Source organism: Ctenopharyngodon idella, chromosome 11, assembly GCF_019924925.1.
Source record: "Ctenopharyngodon idella isolate HZGC_01 chromosome 11, HZGC01, whole genome shotgun sequence".
In the NCBI taxonomy this organism is placed as follows: domain Eukaryota; kingdom Metazoa; phylum Chordata; class Actinopteri; order Cypriniformes; family Xenocyprididae; genus Ctenopharyngodon; species Ctenopharyngodon idella.
In genome coordinates, this window is record NC_067230.1 from 14,364,218 (window position 1) to 14,383,713 (window position 19,496).

The following is a 19,496-nucleotide window of genomic DNA, read 5'->3' on the forward strand; positions in this document are numbered from 1 at the left end:
TTCTGGACAGATTTAGGCGACAGATGTTGCTCCAAGTGTGTAAAAGCATGTGCATCTTTGCATTGGACGTTGGTATATATGTCCTGGATGTGCCCACAGGGTGAATGCCCTTCAGGAGAGACCGGAGGAGAATTTTAATGAGTCCATTAGGACACACATACACATTCTGACCCCTCCTGTCCAAAAAGACAAAAGCAAAATCAAGGTTAAGTGCATGAATGTGAATGCCTGATGTGCATTTCAATTAAGTCTGTGCAATCTTAAAATTCAAAATTATCTAACTGAAAGAATTAAGCATGAGAACAGATTTTACCCTCAGGCTGAAGTCACCATTAATACTAACATTAATAACTGAATGTCAGTTACAATTGAATAGTGGACACTGACAGCACTACTGTTTTCATCTTGAACCTTGCACACTGAATACCTACTACATACTACAATTCTATATTTTTTTCTAGATTATATATTGTTAATTTTATACACAGTTGGGCCAGAAAGTTTTTGGCCACTGAACCAACACTTAAAGGGTTAGTTCGCCCAAAAATGAAATTTATCCCATAATTTACTCACCATCCTAGGTTTATATGACTATCAAAAGCTGATCCATTCATCATAAATGTAATCCATACGACTCCAGGTGGGATTCTGAAGCGAAGCGATGGATTTTTGTAAGAAAAATGTATATTCCATTTTTAAAACTTTATAAACTATATTGGCTTCCGGCAACGGCTGTACGCAAGTCGAGTTCCGGCAGAAGAGTGACCTCTGACCCGACGTATGACGTAGGATGTAGGAGTAGTGTAAGCTAAGGTGAGAGTAGACGCCTCTCACGGTTCAAACAAATAGGGCTCAAGCTCCTCTTATTTCAAAATCCTCTGATATTTCTCTTCAAAAATTCTCATTTTAGACTTCTAATTCGTGACTGGTGTTTTGTTTTGCTCTATCCTCTACACTTCCATGGTCAGGATCTTCTTATCTGCAATATATTTTCCTCTCTCATTTTCTCTATTGTATGTTTATCTTGGGAGTAATTCTCAGAGTCAAACTCCTTGTAAGTGTAAACTTACCTTTTCAATAAATGTCTGATTCTTTTCTTTTCTTGTATATAACCAGTCAGGCAGAGTACGGCTGTATGATTTTGTGAATCTCTGAAAATACAAAGAGTATTTCAGGGTCAGAAGAAGTTTTTGGCAGGAGCCTGTGTTCCATAGTTTGCCAAGGATTTGTGTGTGTGTGACTGTGATTGTTCAGTTTGCTAACACACTAGCCTCTGTCTTGTCTAAATGAATTACAAATTACATGTCCATGGTAACCATTTCTTTCATTTCATTCTACAAATTTCTCAATATATTTAATCATCTGTACAACTCTTTGTTGAGCACCAATTGTAGTTAGCATGGAGACCTCCTTTGGTTTCATTCAAAATAAACTTTTTTGACACATACTTTCATTAAGCGATGATTGGCCCATCCTCCGCAAAAGCAATCTCTGAGTGGCAGTTAGACGACATCGCATGGCTCCTCCGAGACTTATCTCGTTGAGACTTCCGGAATCCGTGTCTGAAAATGAAGCCCTCATAACTCTCCTCATTCTATCATTGTTTCTGTGGAGACAGCCTGACAAAAACGTCAACTCCCAATATCTTCCTCATAAAACTCTGCAGCTCTAATAGAGGGATGTAAATCAATTACGTCAGAATTCATTTAGAAGAGCCGGGCTAGATGGAACCCCTGGCGCCGTAGATTTGATCACAGAAGGCAAGCGTATACTGGCATCGACTTGCAGTTGATTCTAGATTTTGAAAGATTGTGCTTTAAGCCGATGTTGCTTGTTTTTGAACAATATGACATTCTTTTGGTGTGTGTGTGTTTGATGTTTGCCCAGTCTCATGTATTCTCTTGATCATGTGTGTCCATCTGTGTGTACAGAGGCTTTTTGTGCATATTGGGCTGAATTGATGCTGATTGATTTCGACAGGGTCTAGAGGATAGGGGATTCAGTGTGTACATGTGTGTGTGTGTGTGTGTGTGTGTCAAAATACGTGGTAATCTGTCTGTGAGTTGTTCCAGTGGTGATTGGTTGTTCTTGGTATCTCTTGATAATCTTAGTAACTTTCTCTTTCCTCTGTTCTTCCCTCCTGCTTTTAAAGAAGGGCAAGAGATGGCCTTTTCTCTGCATCAGTACCCCACACATAGGCAGAGGGTGTCAAACTCATTATTGTTTTTAGCTTGCCCCATATACCACAGAAATGAAGCAGTCAAAATTGTAAGACTTAGCTCTGTCATACTTGTCAGTGTGTGCACTTCATTAGACATTTTCCTTTTTTTGTAAGTGCCTTCATCTCTGCATGTGTGTGTTTCAAAGCCATACTTCTCAGGATGAAATTGCTGGAAAATGTTCTTAGAAAATGAGAATGAGAATACTTCATAAGCATTGTAAAAAAAAAAAAAAAAAAAAAAAACTTTCAGCGATAGGGCAAATGCACTGAACTATATGGTGCACAGCATTAAGCTACAGTGTTACCACTATGTTTGCAGGTTAACAGGCGAAACAATCAGACTAAATTGCATGACATAATATTAGAAAGGAGGAGGAGAAACTGCACTATATATATAACGTAATGTCTGTACCGTGATGGTTCAGGACGAACACGTACCAGTATACTCCTAAAAAAAGAAAAAAAAATCAAAAAAGGAATGTCCTGATCAGGTTTTTTGTTCCCCCGATCCGATTCATTGAATACTGAGTGTCTGCCGTTATCGAGTCTTAATACGATACTTGTATTTTCTTAGTGCTTGGTGCACACCTCAAGTATATTAAAGTTATTAAAATCAATCCAATGTGTAGAGGGATGTGCAGAGAGTTTCTCAGGGGACATTGTAAACAGACTCTGTGGTCACAATTATAAATATATTCTTGTATTTTATATGTACAATAAGCAGAATAATTGCAAAATAAATGGATAAAGGGGATTTAAAAGGGTTAGTTCACACAAAAATGAAATTTCTGCCATTAAGTACTCACCCTCATGTCGTTCCAAACCCTTAAGACCTTCGCTCGTCTTCGGAACACAAATTAAGATATTTTTAATGAAATCCGAGAGGGTTCTGAACCACACATAGGCAGCAACGTTATTGCACTATTCAAGGTCCAGAAAGGTAGCAAAGACATTGATAAAATTGTCCATGTGACTACAGTGGTTCAACCTTGTTAAGAAGCGGCGAGAATACTTTTTGTGCGTAAAAACCAAACAAAAATAACAACTTTATTCAACAATTTCTTCTCTTCCCTGTCAGTCTCCTACGCTGTTGACGTAGTAAACACAGTGCAGCACTTCCATGTTCTACGTCAGAATGCCAGTGAATTCTTTAAGCTTTAGGGTTTAGGCTGAACTAAGTCTATGGTATGTCACAATTCAGGTAGCTTCATTTAAAGGAGTGCTAAGAGTTAAATAGTCATCTATTTAGTGTCACTTAAAGTGTTTTTTTTAACCATCTGGTTGAATGATTCTGAGCGAAGTGAATAACAGTACCAGTAGAATTTCCTTTAGAATAAGTTTCAGTGTAGTGTGATTACAAACCACTCTTTGATGTATTTCTCAGCCCGTTTAGCTAATCATACTCTGTACAGGAGAACCGTGCTGTTGAAACTGTTGTTGTGACTCAGGACTGGTCATGTACATTCTATTTCTGATTTTGCAGCACCACAATGGAAAAAGAAAATGTAACCATGTCACGATCATGAGCCAGTCAGTACAGACCAACGAAAAGAGCAGTAACCAGTCAGCCCGATGGTAAGCCAGGCCTGTTAAGGGAAAAGCATTTGAAACACATTACAGCTTCTTTGGTTACTTAGTAGCTTGGTGGAAGAGACTTCGTTTGCGCAGATCAAGAACTTTGGGTTAGGTTATGTTTGTCCAACTTGAATTATATTTTTCCTTCCATTTTTTAAACCCTCCATTTTGCTTTGCTAGAATGTCTCTCTAGGCTATCTGTTTCCAGGCAGCCCCTTATGTGTCACAGAGCCCTGACAACTTTTCCCATAGCGTTGGGTTAGAACACTGTGCTTCTATTTGTTTGAGTCTTGAGCCACAATTGGACAAGGTGCTGTTGCCCAGTTATTTGGTTGTTTAAAGCATTCATGCTCCATTGTTGAAGACATCTGGAGTAGAGAAAGAGGGCCTGGGGTACAACGATGTGTAGTCACAGGTGTTTGTGGAGTGACATAAGAGATGGTACTAGCCAACGGGGGGAAAAAGAAACTGGCGGGAAAGCTCTCAGAAAACAGCCAGAACTGGTGAGCTAGACACACTTGGAAGAGATCTCTGAAAGACAGAAACAAAGAAGGCATGTCTCTAGAAGAGGTCGACTCTGCTGCTGATGTATGACTCATCAGAGCAGCTAAAGGGGCATCCCGAGTCTCTCCAAGAGAGTTACTCCCAGGAAGTAAGTTTTGGAGTGCTGGAGAGAGGGGGAGAGCTTCATTGATGGATGGACAGGGACAAAGGGAGGGAGGGAATGATTGAGGGAATGAGAATAGGAGCATGAGTGACATATCGGGAGGATAGCGACTAAGCCCGGCATGCCGCATTGCATAATTACATTTTCTGTTCAAAGAGTATCGGCAATCAATAATGTAATTCATAGAGAAGCCATAGCATACCCTCTCATTGGCATTCACTGCCATGCCCGAGCCGCTATCCTGAAGAATTAGAGCAGCGAGGAGCAGAAGGCAGTTTGTCATTGAAACAAAAAGTCACCCATTGTTCATATCAGAATATACTTACCCAGCATGCTTGGAGAGAGAGAGGGGCCTTGTAAATTGCATTATGTTTTGAGTGATGGCTTTTAGGCAGTCTGTCCTTGTTACCGTAGTGTGGTCAGCACATCGACAGGCTTGCGGAAAAACGTGGCCGGTTCCTCGCTGACATCTTGCTGTGGTTTTAGTCCTTTCTTAGTCCTTTTAGTGCTTTCTTCAGCTATTCTTTTCCTTCTCTTCTAGTCACTTTTTTTGGGTCAGTCTAGATTTAAAATGGCAGTCAGCCCCCAAGTCCTGCCATAGTGAGTTTGAGAGTTTGGACGTGGACGACAGCTGTGAGGCTGATCTCACGTCGTCTCTTCACCTTCCAGTGCATCCCCGACATCCCACAGCCAGGAGCCGAGGGGTTGAGATCGCCTCTGATAAACTCACACAGAGGCCACAGGGTGCTGGGATGTGTGCCATCCTTCCTAACCCCTCCAGCCCCTGTTGCAAGTCGGAACAAATTCTCATTCAACCCAGGCATATCTCTGGCATCCTTGACGACCGAGAGGTTTGGATTCCAGTAAGCTCCCCAATCCTCTGGTGTTGTAATTTCACAGCTAATATGAGCCTTAGAGCCCTGAGCAAGTAGGCGAAGGGGTCTAGAACTCCTGTTGGGTTGAGTCTAGATTAGTTCAGCCTACCGGTGGGACACAGCTAGATCTTCTCACCTTCTCCGGCTGCCAGCGCCTTGTCCGCAGCCTCCTAGCCTCAGTACTTAGCGCTTTAGCCTTCCGTTCACCGGCCAATCAGGCCTTGTTTATTTATTTAGCCCCTCATACATGTTTAATGAGGGAGGGGAAACTGATCCCAGAGCAGACAGGCTGTAAATACCGCTGTGTGGGGGGCTGTTTTTCTCTTTAATGGAGTAGTTTTTTTGAGCCTGATTGGTTTATACAGGATTTAATGACTTGGTTTAGCCAGAGATCGCAGGCTGGTGTGTTTCTGTGTTTGTGAGTGTATGAGGTTGAGTCTTGTGATTTGTTTGTGTGCCTCAGGTTTTAAACTGTAGTTTGACCCTCATGATTTGCATATGCTTGTTTACTCGCTAGGGCCCTCTCTTATATTCTTCTTATATGGATTTTTAAATGACTGATTTCAATACAGATAACTATAGAGTGGGGTGTAGGGTAATACAATTTAGTTATTATTGGGATACAGATATACACTAAAATAAAACATTTTTTACACAATATTTACTCAATTGCTTGAGCAGATATGTGAGCTCATAAAACAATCCATTAGAAGTTTAAAATGATATATCTTTAAAACGCGTGGAAATAATTAACTTTAATGATGAAAGAAGAACTATGCTATCTGTGAGAGTGTTCGCGATATAGATGATAATCAAAACCAAGCAGATGTCTTGTTTGTATTTGGCAGAGAATCCAATTGAGGCAGGAACTGTGATGGTGGAGAGGGGGCGGGGCACAGCAGCTCATTTGCATTTAAAGGCACATGCACGAAAACAGCCTGTTCTTGACTGTAGTCAGAAATGGGTATTTACAACATGGATTTATAAATGATCTGTGAGGTATTTTTAGCTGAAACTTCACAGACACATTCTGGAGACACCTGAGACTTAAATCTTGTAAAAATGGGCATAATAGGTGCCCTTTAAGACTTCTAATAATCAGCCAACAGATTCAAACCCACATACTCTAAAACTCTTTCTCATTATTTTTCTGTTTCAGCAATAGCTGAGTGGGAGAAAACTGAGCATCATGACCGGCCAATCGGTGACAGGCACCGCAGAGCGGCCGAAGAGTCCTACTGGGCCTACTCAGGTGAGCAAACCACACTCAAACATGCATAGGGACACTTCAGAAAGAGTTACATTCAGATTTCTCTTTTGTGACAGTCATTGTGTTCTGCTAGCACTCAAACACATAAACTTCCTCTGATAGACAGCTGATCTTAGCTGTCCACCTCACCCCAGAGGCCTCGCCTTAGGGTCTCCCCTGGCTTTTGCTTTCATGAATGCTTTGCTGTTGAGAAAGTGACTCATGTTGTCCCTCTGAGCAATATTTGCAGAAGAATAGCATTAATCTTTAACTGTGCCACCAAGCCTGCGGCAACCAATGATATTTATTTTATTTATTTAAATGCTTCCCCTTTTCCTTGCCATGAGTTTCTGTTGTTTGCCAGCGTGACGGGTGGCCCCTTGCACAGATGTGGCCTACAACAAACGCTTGGATACCTGCACTTTTGTGATCTTGTGGTCTTTATTGTTTTTTTTTTCCTCTAACATCAAACATTTAATGTCCCGCTAAGGTGTTGAAGTGTCTTTCAGAGGAGCAATTTGTTGTGAATAGTCAATGCATTCAGTGCCAGGGTAGTGTTGGTAGTAAAGGCTTTTTGTATTAGGCGGTATGTGTGTGCTTATATACTCTATTCAATTCTCTACTGAAAAGAGCTTGCTGAGATTGTAGTGTTAGAAGTCACAACCTCTATGTGTGTGCGTATGCATATATTATCACATCAAAGACGCCTTCAGTCAAAGGATCTTGATGTTTTAGTGTTTTTATACATCTATTTTCAAGTGATAATTACACAGTCTTACTTTGAATACTTCCTGCGGGTTGACATTAGTACACACATTTGGATGTCTATGTTGGCATTGTGTGCCAGTGTCAGGGAAGCAAATTTAATACTGTAGCTTGCTAAGCTGTAAGCTACTCGTGATGTAAAGTCTACAGTCAAGCCACTCTTTTGAAAACTTGTGTGGTTACATGTGGCTACTAAAAAAATATTTGAAACACTACAAGAAACCGTTTAAAAAGATGAACTTTCTTTAAAAAAAAAACAGTGAGAATCTTGCACTGTACCACTAATTCTTAGGAAAATTATCTTGTTACTGGAAAAGCTACACCAAGCTAGGCTTTTTAGTAATGAATGTAATTAATTATCTTTTTTATTTATTTATTTTTTTTGTTGTTGGTATGAAAAATTTTGTTAAAGGAGTTTTGGGTGTGACTGCTGTACATTAGGGCTGTCACAATTCCTCGATTCAATTAGAGTACTCGATTTTTTAAAAAATCCCATGCCGAGTAAACGGCAAAATACCGGAAATGGTGCAGAAGTCATTGCTTTGTTATGAGAAAGAATGTCCGTAAAAATGAAATGAATTTCATTGATGTCTTTCGAAGTAACCAATATAAAGGGACCGTTTTGGATCAAGTCATGTGGTCAATATCATGTGACAGGATGTGACATCATTCAGACGCCTGCAAAGGACCACATGGTCTTGAAGCAAAGTAACTAACTCTCTCTTAACTATTTGAAAAATTCATGTTTTCACTTGCTCATACGCATGTCCCGAAACATCAGGTCATTCAGTACAACTGCTATAAAACATGGAAAATGTTGTAATATTTTAAAAACTTGAACTAAATATAAAATGTTTGATTGTCTTGCTTGTTTGAAAATATCGTCATTCGGTATAACCAAAAGTGTCATTCAGTAAAACAAAAATTTTGGTTAAACCGAATGACTTTTGTGGTGACAAATTTTTGTAAAAAATGACAAAAGCAGTGTTAATTGATTATACAAACCACATAATCTCATTGTTAACACTTAATAAAACTTCAAAATTAATTATATCTCCATTATGTTTTTTTTTACACTTTTAAAAACCTTATTCGTCAATGACCCATTTACATCGTAAGGAAGTGGCCAAATATTAAAGACTGAGTAAACATTTGGCCAATATTAAGGATTTGATCTGCTGCGTAACAACAACAATCACTAGGCCATTGTCGCCCTCTGCAGGCATTTGTTATAATACATAATGCATTTTCTATTTTTATTACCAGAGAAAAAAATCTGATTACCACTAAAAATAATCGATTGATTACTCGATTACCAAACTAATCATTAGTGACAATCCTACTGTACATGATGTGTTTGTCCTTCCAATGGAAGTTCTTGAAGAACATTAACGTGTGTCGTACAAGATATTCCCTTTTTGCTCAGTGCAGAACTGCAAGCTTATGTTAAAAGCTTTGCATAATTCCCATCAACCCCTGCTGTCCAGAGACAGGAGATGCTTCGTGCGCTTCGGTCAGGGGTTTGATGGGGTGGGTCACTAGGGCATCTGTGGCTTCACCCTGAGTTGCTGTGTAGTTTGCCCGCTGTGTGGTGAGACATCTCTGCCATCAGCCTGTACAGAGGAAGGGGGAGAGAGCATGCTATTTTTAGTCAGGCATTGATGGTAAAACAGCAAGTCTGTCACAACTACAGACAATTAGTACATGCTAATTAACAAGTAAGTTTTAATCAGTAACCTGGTGAAAAAAAGAGAACATGATGCCACATTATGAGGAACCTAGATAATTCATAAATAGACAACAATTAAAAATTATTACCCTACAAGAACCGAAAACCTCCTACATGGCATTCGAGTCAATGACATGCCACTTATTTTTTTGTTCCTATCGATTGATTTATATTAGAAAATTAATTAAAAAGAATTTCACACATACAGCGATTTAAATACCCCTCTTTTATGATGAGAATGTTTTCAATTTCTTTCTTAAAATTCATTTTGGGGGGGGGACTCAAGTCTCTCAACATATTTGATAATTTTACCTTTTTATGACAAAGTAAGGCTAGTTCAAATCTCAAATCTTTTTATGACAAAGTAAGGCTAGATTTGGTGTGACGTAATGATATTTTAAAATGAATAATTCAGAATATCTGTAAAAAAAACTTTACATCGATAAATATATTTAAAAACTGGATTGAGTCTGTATTCTTGATACTGTATACATTTACTACTGCCATTTTTGAAATCCCTAGTTCAGACGATCTTACAAATCCATGTTTTGCTAATGGCAATGTTTTTTGTTTTTTTTGTTTTTTTTTTTTATAAACACAAATCAATACAACTGTAGACATTGATTCAGAGTCAGCATGTGTTCTTGAGTCAAATCCGCCTGTGGGTTTCTTACGCACATCAAGGGTCCTAGACTGTTAAGCCTTAAAAACTGTGATTGCATGGCAAGATATCGTGAAGCGCATGTTTACACGCACTTGTATGTATTTATATCTCTACACATGTTTTCTGGTAGTTGTGCATCCATGTTTTCATGCTTATACTGCACTGAATTCCTTTGGTCGCTGAGCACCTATCGTTTCTTGTGAGCAGAATGTTGTTGACGAGCACAGATGACTTTGTCCTGGAGGCAGATTTAATGAACTCGGCAGATGATCCTCACTCTGAGAGCGGCTCGTCGTCCTGTCGAGTGGCTTTACTCTGTTCGCGCCTTGTAAAGCTGCCTCGCTTGTACCCTCGGGTTAGTCATCATTCTTGGTTTGCCCAGTTACAAAGCCCTTACCATTTTTGCATCAAGCTCCATTATCAGTTTATTTATTGCTCCCTGAAGATCCCTGGAAATTATGCTTGATCAAAGAAAACCCCAACAAACATGTCTTACGACTTCTCTGGGCTACAGGGCCCACTGGGCCAAATTTAGCTCAGGCAGATTACACTTAAATATCATTAGTTATTCACATATTTCATACATGTGGAATTAGTGTTAACAGAATACTCCACGGCATGTTTTCTTCAATGTTATTGCGGTCCAATTGAGTTTCTTTGTGCATGTGGTTTTGGGAAAGGATTCTCATTGTTTTTCTGGCATCTATAACAAAAATGTAGTGAAAGTCACCATATTTCTTATAAATAATATAATTTAGAAAGGTTTTATTGATTATACATTGCCAAACAGGCTGTGACTTATTCACAATACAGCACTAGCCTCGAGTACCTTATTGCTTTTATAAAACAGTTCCCACACAATACAAATATTAAAGCCAAAAATATGTAACAATGCAACTTTCACTACTAAAAGCCTTCCTTCCGGCGTAAAAAAAATAGACCCTGACCGTGAACAGCAACAGAAGTTACATTTTCACGCCATTAGATGGCGGCAAAGACTGTCTTTATGAGTGTGCCAGTCAGTAGAAGACTTTTACATTGAAAAGACTGAATTGTTATGAACACGGAACAAGACGCAACTGACAAATGCTTTGACTAGCGCTGTCAGTCACGGGAAAACCCCTTAACTGTTAAAAGGACAAGATAATACATCGGACATTTAAACAGATTGAACATTTAAACATAGGACTGACCTGAAGAAAAATGCTAAATCTGAATGCAGGTAATAAACTTGCTCACTCGATCTCTTTCTCACAGCACTCTTCTATATAATACAGTAAGCTTCAATGAACAATATCAATTGAGAACAGTTTACGTTGCTAAGAGTGGTTGCTAAAGGTGTTGTGTAGTGATACACAGAACCGTTGGGTGAAGCGGTCATAGTGGTGTTTTATCGTGAATAAAACACAACTATTGACCAATCAGAATCAAGGACAGGAACGTATATGTAATAATCTCAACATCAATAATGTGCTGTTAAACATATCCACAAGATTCAAATTTATTTGATGCGTAAATAGCGCGACGGTGAGCGATGTTGAAATCCAGTCCAAAAACCAAGCAAGTTCTGTTTCGAGATACATTATGCTTTGTAATTTAAAACACTGAAGCATCGCTTGTTGGCAGTAAGGCACTATTATCTTTACAGCATCTAAATTGAAATGCCTCTCACAAAAATGTGCTAGATTTGGATTGTAAACCAAACAAGCATCTTTGAATGATTAATGAACTGAGAGAAGCTGCTCTCTGGCTAAGCACAGTATCAAAAACCTTGAAACAAGATCAGTATCGTCTTCCAGGGACCATGTGCCACACCCCAAAATACATTTTCTATATGATCGTTCTTGACAGACACTTATCACCTCTATAAGGCACAGCTGCGGTAGTGTTATAATCTCTGTATGCTAACCTTGGCCTATTCGATGGATATTAATTTTAAATCCTTTGTGTTCTCAGCAGCGCTTCCATTAATGGGTTTTAATTTAAAGGACGGAAAATGTACTGCTCCTTTCTTTTCATGACAACCCACATAAGGTAATTTCATCCCCAGATTTCAGCTTTGAATGAACAGCTTGCAGCTACTGCAAAGTTCTATAGAAAGCTGTATGAAGATGGAATTTGATGTCTTGCCTTTGCTGTGCCACTTCTGTTTGTTAAAAAGGCTGTCAATTGGTAAATGCTTTCACGTCTCATGATTTGCTTGCGTACGTTGAGTGCATAGATATTTCGTTTTCAACTGAACAGCAGATTTCATCTTAAAGGTGCAATATGTAAGAATTTTGCAGTAAAAACCTCTAGGCCAGTGTTATATATTTTGTTCACTTGAGTACTTACAATATCCCAAATGTTTGCAACTATTTGTAAATTGTGAGAAAACTGCAATTTTAACCAAGGCCACGGGACGTGTGAGGAGTCACCTGCCAATTGCGTCATACCCGCGTTACCCTCGGTTTCCGTTTTTATTTTGTAGAAACCATGGAAACACCAAAGATGCTTTAATATTTACATGTTTTAATAGGCAAGGGAACAACTGTTTTGATATATTTATAGACAGAAAACGAATTGTTATATAGCTCAACACATTTAGTCTTATTGTTTAAATCTAATTCTTGATTTTTTGCGAGTACCATGCTTTGCATGCCTCAGGGAAAAACACTATTTTGTGAAATAGCTAACATAGCATAATCAGATGCAGCTTTATTTTTAATAACAGTAATACAGCATTTTCTCTATCATACAATATGTTTTAAAATTAATTTCATACCATTTATCAACACAAGCCATCCAGCATTTAATATGATATTCTGAAATAGATCTAACTTACTGCAGTGTGCAACAGTGTCTCACAGCAGCCACCGAGCGAACACACAGAGTAACGTTATAACATTTTCAACGCACCCAGAGCTGCGTTACCTCATACTCATGACCGGAAAAGCGGAAGTGGCGCCAGCGACTGTGGCATAATAAAAGTTCCGCTGCTCGTGAGGCGTGTGTTGCGCAGTCGCTCCAGCGTCCTCGTTCAGCTCCCACAACACTCGGTCCTGCTCTGCTTCATACTACAGTAACGTTAATAATCGCATCCATGAACATGATTTCTTCCCGAGTCCTATCCAGATTCTTTTTTTTCACCGGCCGTTGAAGTGAAGACCACATGTCCCAAGATTCCACGCTCAAACTTGGCGTCATCAAGCTACGCCTTTGTTTTGAATAGGCCTCTAGCGACCCCTAGCGGACAGAAAATATTACATATTGCACCTTTAAAGGAGCAGTTTGTGCAAGAATAAAAATTCTGTCATTTACTCACCTTCATGTAATTCCTAACCTGAATGCAACACAAAAGACAATTTTTTTTGGTCCATACAATGAAAGTCAGTGGGATCCACTTTTATTATTGACAAAAACAGTTGAAATATACTACAAATTATCTTCTTTTTTCTGTAACATTTGTAGTCAAATCTCTATTTGAATGATCATTTGTTAACAGACAGTGCATCTTGTGAGTCTCCCAGATCTTCTGTTCACCTCTCCACAGGCCTTCATCATCATCATCTACCCCCTTCCCATCATTCTCTATTAGCTCTGAGCTCAAGGCTGCCAGCTTTTGTTTAGCAATGTTGGCAACCTGGACACAGATGTTGACCCGCTCCAGATGTTGTGCAGAGCACAGCAGGTCGACCCTCATGTTTGCTATTTACACTTAATCAGACAGACAAAGTACTTCCTGTGGGGCGTGTGTGTGTGTGAATGCAGTATGCAGCTTGTACTATTATGTTATATTTAAAGAAACTCATAATTAAGACTGTACTACATCGTTCACATTTAAAGGTATAACTCCCACTATAAAAATGTTACCGTTAAAGAAACTAATAGCGATTTTGATAGAAGCCAGGTTTGTTTAACATGTGGCAGGTCGTCCCCTCATGGGGGCAGCCATGTTGAAATCACGTGACCGGCCGAATACTACTCACTTCCATCTCGATATACACTTATTGTGGTACAATTTTGTCATGATGTGAGTAGTGTGACCAATATATCTGTAACCGGAAACGTTTGTTTGTGATGTCTTCTCAACACCAATATGTGTCAATATAATTTCCACACCACTGTTGTATTGGCCAGCACAGCATAAAAGCTGTGTCCTTAGTTGCTTACTGTCTGGGTTTGTACTCAATTAGAATAAGATTTTACTTCACGAACATTTAAAAAAAAAAGTTTTTCTTATGGTATAAATGTGTGTTGTATGAATACAATCAGGATGTTCAACATCCGCCATGTTGTCATTGTGATGTAACAGCTCATCTGTGTCCTCAAGTGTCCATCAGATGCACACAGAATCTCGGCGGAAGTAGTAGGTCAGCCTGGTACTTTTTACCTATTGTTTTAAGAACACTATGAATTCGGACATACTACTCTTATCACGTACAGTTTTTCACCTACTAGCTTATATAGTTGGGAAGTAGGGATATTCAGACGCAGGGAAAGTATTACATGAATTTTGTACTTTTTAAATAAATACATTTTTCTCTTCATTTCAGGCCTTAAATTTTAAATCTGAGAAATTCTGATTGTTTTGATTTGTTATTGAGTAGAAAGGGATTGTTTGTCATATTACAACTGATTTCCAATCTCTCTACCACTCTAGATTCTCCGCTAACTGGTGCAGAGTAAACTAAATGTAAATAGAGACTCGCCCAAAAACCTAATCCATTGTTTGCCTGCTCCTTTTTCTTTCTTTTTTTTCATTCTTTTTTTGACATCAATGAACTTTCTTCTCTGACAGCTTTTGTGCTTTGAGACTGTGCTGCAGTAAATGGGGTGCTGCGTTAACTTTTGTCATTATTTGAGTTATTTTGACAGGGGTATTTTTCATCAGTTAGACCGCTAATTAGACGACGACAGACGCATTGATGAGATAGATAGAGGCGGAGGGAAGAATTCATAATGCCCCGTTTTCCCTCTTCTTAAAGCGGGTAATTATGGGTGGGTCTGCTGGCTGGGGGAGCTGGCAGACCCCACTACAGCTGGATGTGCTCTGAGCTAGCCAGACCAGAGATGTACCTGACTGAGCATGCTAATGAGAAACACTCTCCCTCGCACTCATTTTTCTTTAATTCTCACTTATTTCTTTAACAAGAAAGAAGATCTCAGAAATATTTTTAATTTTAATTTTTCATTCAGCCGTGGTCGTTCTGTCATGCTATGCTATGTATGCTAACTTCTTCTTATTTCCTGTCTGTTTCTCTCTCTCCCTCTCTTTTTAATTCTGCCTCTTGTTCTTCTGAAGTAAAACTTCAGAAACAACTTCTGAAATATTTTTTGCCTAGGTTCCTTGCTCTCGTTTGTCCATGTTTTTTTTTCACATGCTATGCTAGTATCTATGCTAACTTTCACTGTCAAAGTTAATCTCTCTCCCTCTCTGAAATTCTCTCTTGTTCTTCTGAAATAAAAACAAGGTCATTATATTTAGTTTCTGAGTTTCTTCTCACTCTCATTCAACTTGCGTGCAGTGCTAAATTTGCTAACATTGGTTTGTTTTCGTGTAATATTTCTGTCTCTCTGGGTGAATTTCGAATGTGTTTTGTTCCTATGAAGGGCACTATGGGATGAGGACGCTACTGAGGGTCATTCCAAACAAAAGTGAGCTACTGAATCCCTTCGAGGAGGGTCCTTCCCCAAGGGCATTAGCGAAGTGTACACAAAACCGTAACCCTTAAGGAAATACTTCCAAAAATAGAAAAGGTGCCTGTTTTATAGATGACTCAGACTCTGTTTACTTTGGGACACTTTTATAAAGGGATTCTAGTAGTGCATGCAACTGCTACATAAAACGAGAGATGAGTTGGTGGGGGGTGATGTGGTTTAATATATTAATCAATAACCAGCTTTGGTTTGAATGTGCTGATCTGTTGAATCTGGCAACAGTGAGTAACATGAGATCCATTATGATATCTGCTTTAATAAAATGAGCCGGCAGGGCGTACTGGAGAGTCCATCACAGGCCTGCGCTAACGCTACCGCACGTCACTGAATGGACCTGCTGTTATTGTGCAATTTACTGCACAGCCAATAACAGTCCTGTAATGGATTATGACATGGTGCAGTTTGAGTTATCCTCCCATTGTAGAACCCTGACCCAGAGGCACATTTCATCTGAGCTCCATCCCAAGGTGCACTGTGTGTGTGTGGTGGAGGCAAGTAACTGATTCAGATGAAGCATTCAGGTCAAACTGTGAGCAGTGTTTGCTCATGTGGGATGCTGGATCATCTACTGTAGGTCGCATTATAATCTCATCTCAGGCCTGTAATGTACTCTACGGAGGTACATCAGGGCTCAACACTAAGGTTTTTTTCTGTAGGCCTGTTTTTTTGTGGCCCCACCACAAAAAAGTAATAAATAAATGTGGTTATGACACCAAAAACTACTAGCCTAACTTCAAATATTTTTAAAGACAAGTAAATTGTTAGTAATGAAATAAGAACTAATAATCAAATTTCAAGCAATAGCACAAATAAATACAATGGAACAAACATCGAAATCTTTTCAGGTATGTCTAACAGTATTTTTCAGGTAGAGAAATTGAATCAAATGTTAAATAACACTGCATAGTCTTCACTGTATGAATTAAATATATATATTAAATATAAATGAATCCTTATTAAAGTTACAAAAGTTCTTTAGTCAAGAGCAGTGAGTGATTTTTTTCTTCGTACTTTGTTGTTTGATTAACATTAAAAACTGACAGCAGCAGGATTATTATGCTGCTGTCACTTTAAGAGCTGCACGGATCCAATATACTGTTACACATGCGTTTTATTTCTCAATAGTTTGTTTACTTAAGACGTAGCAGACTATATTTACGAGGATACTAGCCAATAAGGGCATTTTGGCTATTTTGTGTGAATATGTCCTTTCAAGCGCAAGAAGACACACACTGTCTGAGAGACGGCTTTGTGGGCGTGCGCTTTGGATGTTGTGCACAAAAAACTTCCCACACAGTGCTTGAGTATCACATTGAGTTCTCTCTCGTGTCCTCCCGTCAGAGTCCTGCATGGGTCCTGTTTGACAAATCCACACCCACCCTGCACCCACCCCGATATCCGTCAGAAAAACAAATCTTAGTCCGTACCCGACCCGAACCGTTTGACATAAAAAATGCAACCCTGAACCGCACCGCATTAAATCTCCTACATCAGGTAGACAAAAAAACTTTTTTTTAATGAACCCATATAACAAGCAGTAAAACCAACATTAAGGCATTCTGAGTCGATGCAATTAATTAAACATTGCATTAAACAACACAAGTAAAATAATAGAACAAAGAATGTTTTAGTAGGCTTATTTAATTATAAGCTTAAAGCTAGTAAATATTTTAGCAGAATCACTCAGCATTTAAACATGGCTGTCTCTTCTGAAACTCAGCAGTGTTTACCTGGCCACTGGCAGTCCTTATTTTCAAGCCTTGTACACACTGTAGTTCAAAATTTTCTCAGTTTAGAGCACAAAAATCTGCATATTAGAATGATTTCTGGCGAATCGTGTGATACTGAAGACACTGAAGAGTGTTGGCTGCTGAAAATTCAGCTATGTGTTCTCAAACATATCAAACTTTTTGAGGTAAATCGTAGTCAGAAAGCTAGTTAGTAAGTTAGCTACCTAAATTATTTCCTAAATGCATACATTTGAAGGTAACTCTATCGCCCGCTTATTGCCAGAGGAACATGTTCATTTGCCCCACATTCACATCTTGCATAATTTATATCTCCTTTATGCTGAAATAAAAATAAAAAGAGAAATCTCTTACTCACTGATTTGTTTAACTGCTTGGCAACTCATTTGTTTATTCTGGTTGTTTTACTATCCCCTTTTCCTCCATCTCTTCCACCATTGTCTCTTGTTATGAATCCACATCTGGGTTTTAAAGGCCAGCTCTGTGTGTTTGGAAGTACAGAGTGGCTGATATATCCGGAATGTAAATATCAAACCTTCCTCCTTCACTACACACACACACCTGACTGGTGAAACACACCGACATGTTGCTGTTTCCGTCAGTGCTAGGCAAACAGACCCAGGGCTGTGTTAGTATTCAGGAGAGAGCAGAAAGACGGATCGAGAGAGGGAGAGAAAAGGAGAGCGGTGAAGGGGAAATGTTGCAGTATTTACAGAGCTGAGGCTCATCTCCTGTGGCCTGTGCATGACTTCAGCCTGGTGAGGACGTCATATTAGCCAAGCTATTTGAGTTTCATTTATGAAATCTGCATAGTTAAACAAATGAGCATGTTTTTACAAAAACATGCTGTTGGGTTTTGCTAAGTCTGATCAGTTCCTGTGGTTTATGTGGTCTTTTACCATTCATAATCTTGTCTTGGCTTGATTAAACAAATTTCATCAGTATTTCAGGAGTGATTCCTGTATTCGTTCACATTGAGAACAGTAATTCAAAGGATTCTCTCTTTGCATATGTGATGAGAGAAAACTTTTCGAAACTTTGAATCATTTGAACCAATTTTAGATGAGTTTACATGGACCCTAATAATCCGTTTGTAATCGGACTTATTAGCACAGTCGGAAAAAAAAAAAATAACCACGTCAATCAGAATGAATTGGCCAAAATACGATTGAAATTTCATTCAGATTGTAAGTTGTGGTTTAAACCCTTTCTAATCCGTTCGATAGGACATGTAAACACTTGATCGGAATGAACACTGAAACTGGAAAGTACTGTGCATGTGCAGTGACGTAGAAATGGCGTAATGACGTGATGCAATACGAATATTTGTTATAAATGACTGTCGTGTCAATCTAAACTTCTCCTTCCACTCATCGTCTGTGAAGTGCTGCAGGACAGTCCTTGCTTCAATCTAATGCTGTCCAAATAGACCGATCGACTGTGTCTTTCCTGTTCACGCACTTAGAAAAACTGATTCACATTTTTTTAACGTTATCTCTGAGTGGCTTTGTCCAGAAATGTGCGTACATATTGTTTTCAGAGAAATGTGATTAACGAACAGCAAAGCCTCGCTATATTTCCAGTCACGTGAATGCTTCACTTTGCATGTCGGAATGTTTGAACCCAGACCACTACGAACTTCAAATCCATTTACTAACATTTTAAATAAATAACAAAAAAATATATTACATTGTCATATGTTCTGTCATATAACCGGTAAAACAATAAAATAACAGCACAATTTACTTGCCTTAAACAACTCAGTAGGTATTATTAGTATTATTATAATTATTGTTTTTGTTGTTACATTTAATTTATTGCCACACTTTAATATGTGAATTATATTATCAGAAAACTGAAGTCATTTAGCGTCGTCAGGCTTTTATTTGTGCTTAATGGATAAAACAACGGAGCTGCGCACTCGGGTTTATGGCTGCTGTAAATTTTTGTCACAGTTTTCAACACTCTGGATGCTCTGAAACTTTTTCCGAAACGTTTAGAGAAAAGCTTCAAAGATTTAAGAGGCTTCATTTCTCCATTCCTACTCAGTAGTTTTAGGCCTTTTGCAAATGTTTCAGTCAAGTTTAGCTGTTTTAGAGAGAGTTTAAACATTTTGAGCTTGTTTTTAAACATTTACTATCTGTAATGTCATTTTTCATATGTGGAAAAAGCGATGAAACTAAACTATCCAATCAGATTTCTTTTCACCCATATCCCCCATGCCCACCCATGCACACACATAAACACATGTGACTTTACAACACACAAACGCACACCTTTATTTATTCTCATTCTCTCTTGCT

The 19,496-nt window shown here is 38.8% G+C and overlaps 1 protein-coding gene across 1 annotated transcript in view; it reads left to right on the plus strand.

The window, feature by feature from the left end:
* Nucleotides 1-19,496, plus strand: part of ptprga (protein tyrosine phosphatase receptor type Ga) — a 276,522-nt gene that overhangs the window by 61,901 nt on the left and 195,125 nt on the right. The window contains 1 exon segment of the mRNA XM_051912024.1: nucleotides 6,498-6,590. Within this exon segment, the coding sequence (XP_051767984.1) occupies nucleotides 6,498-6,590 (93 nt within the window).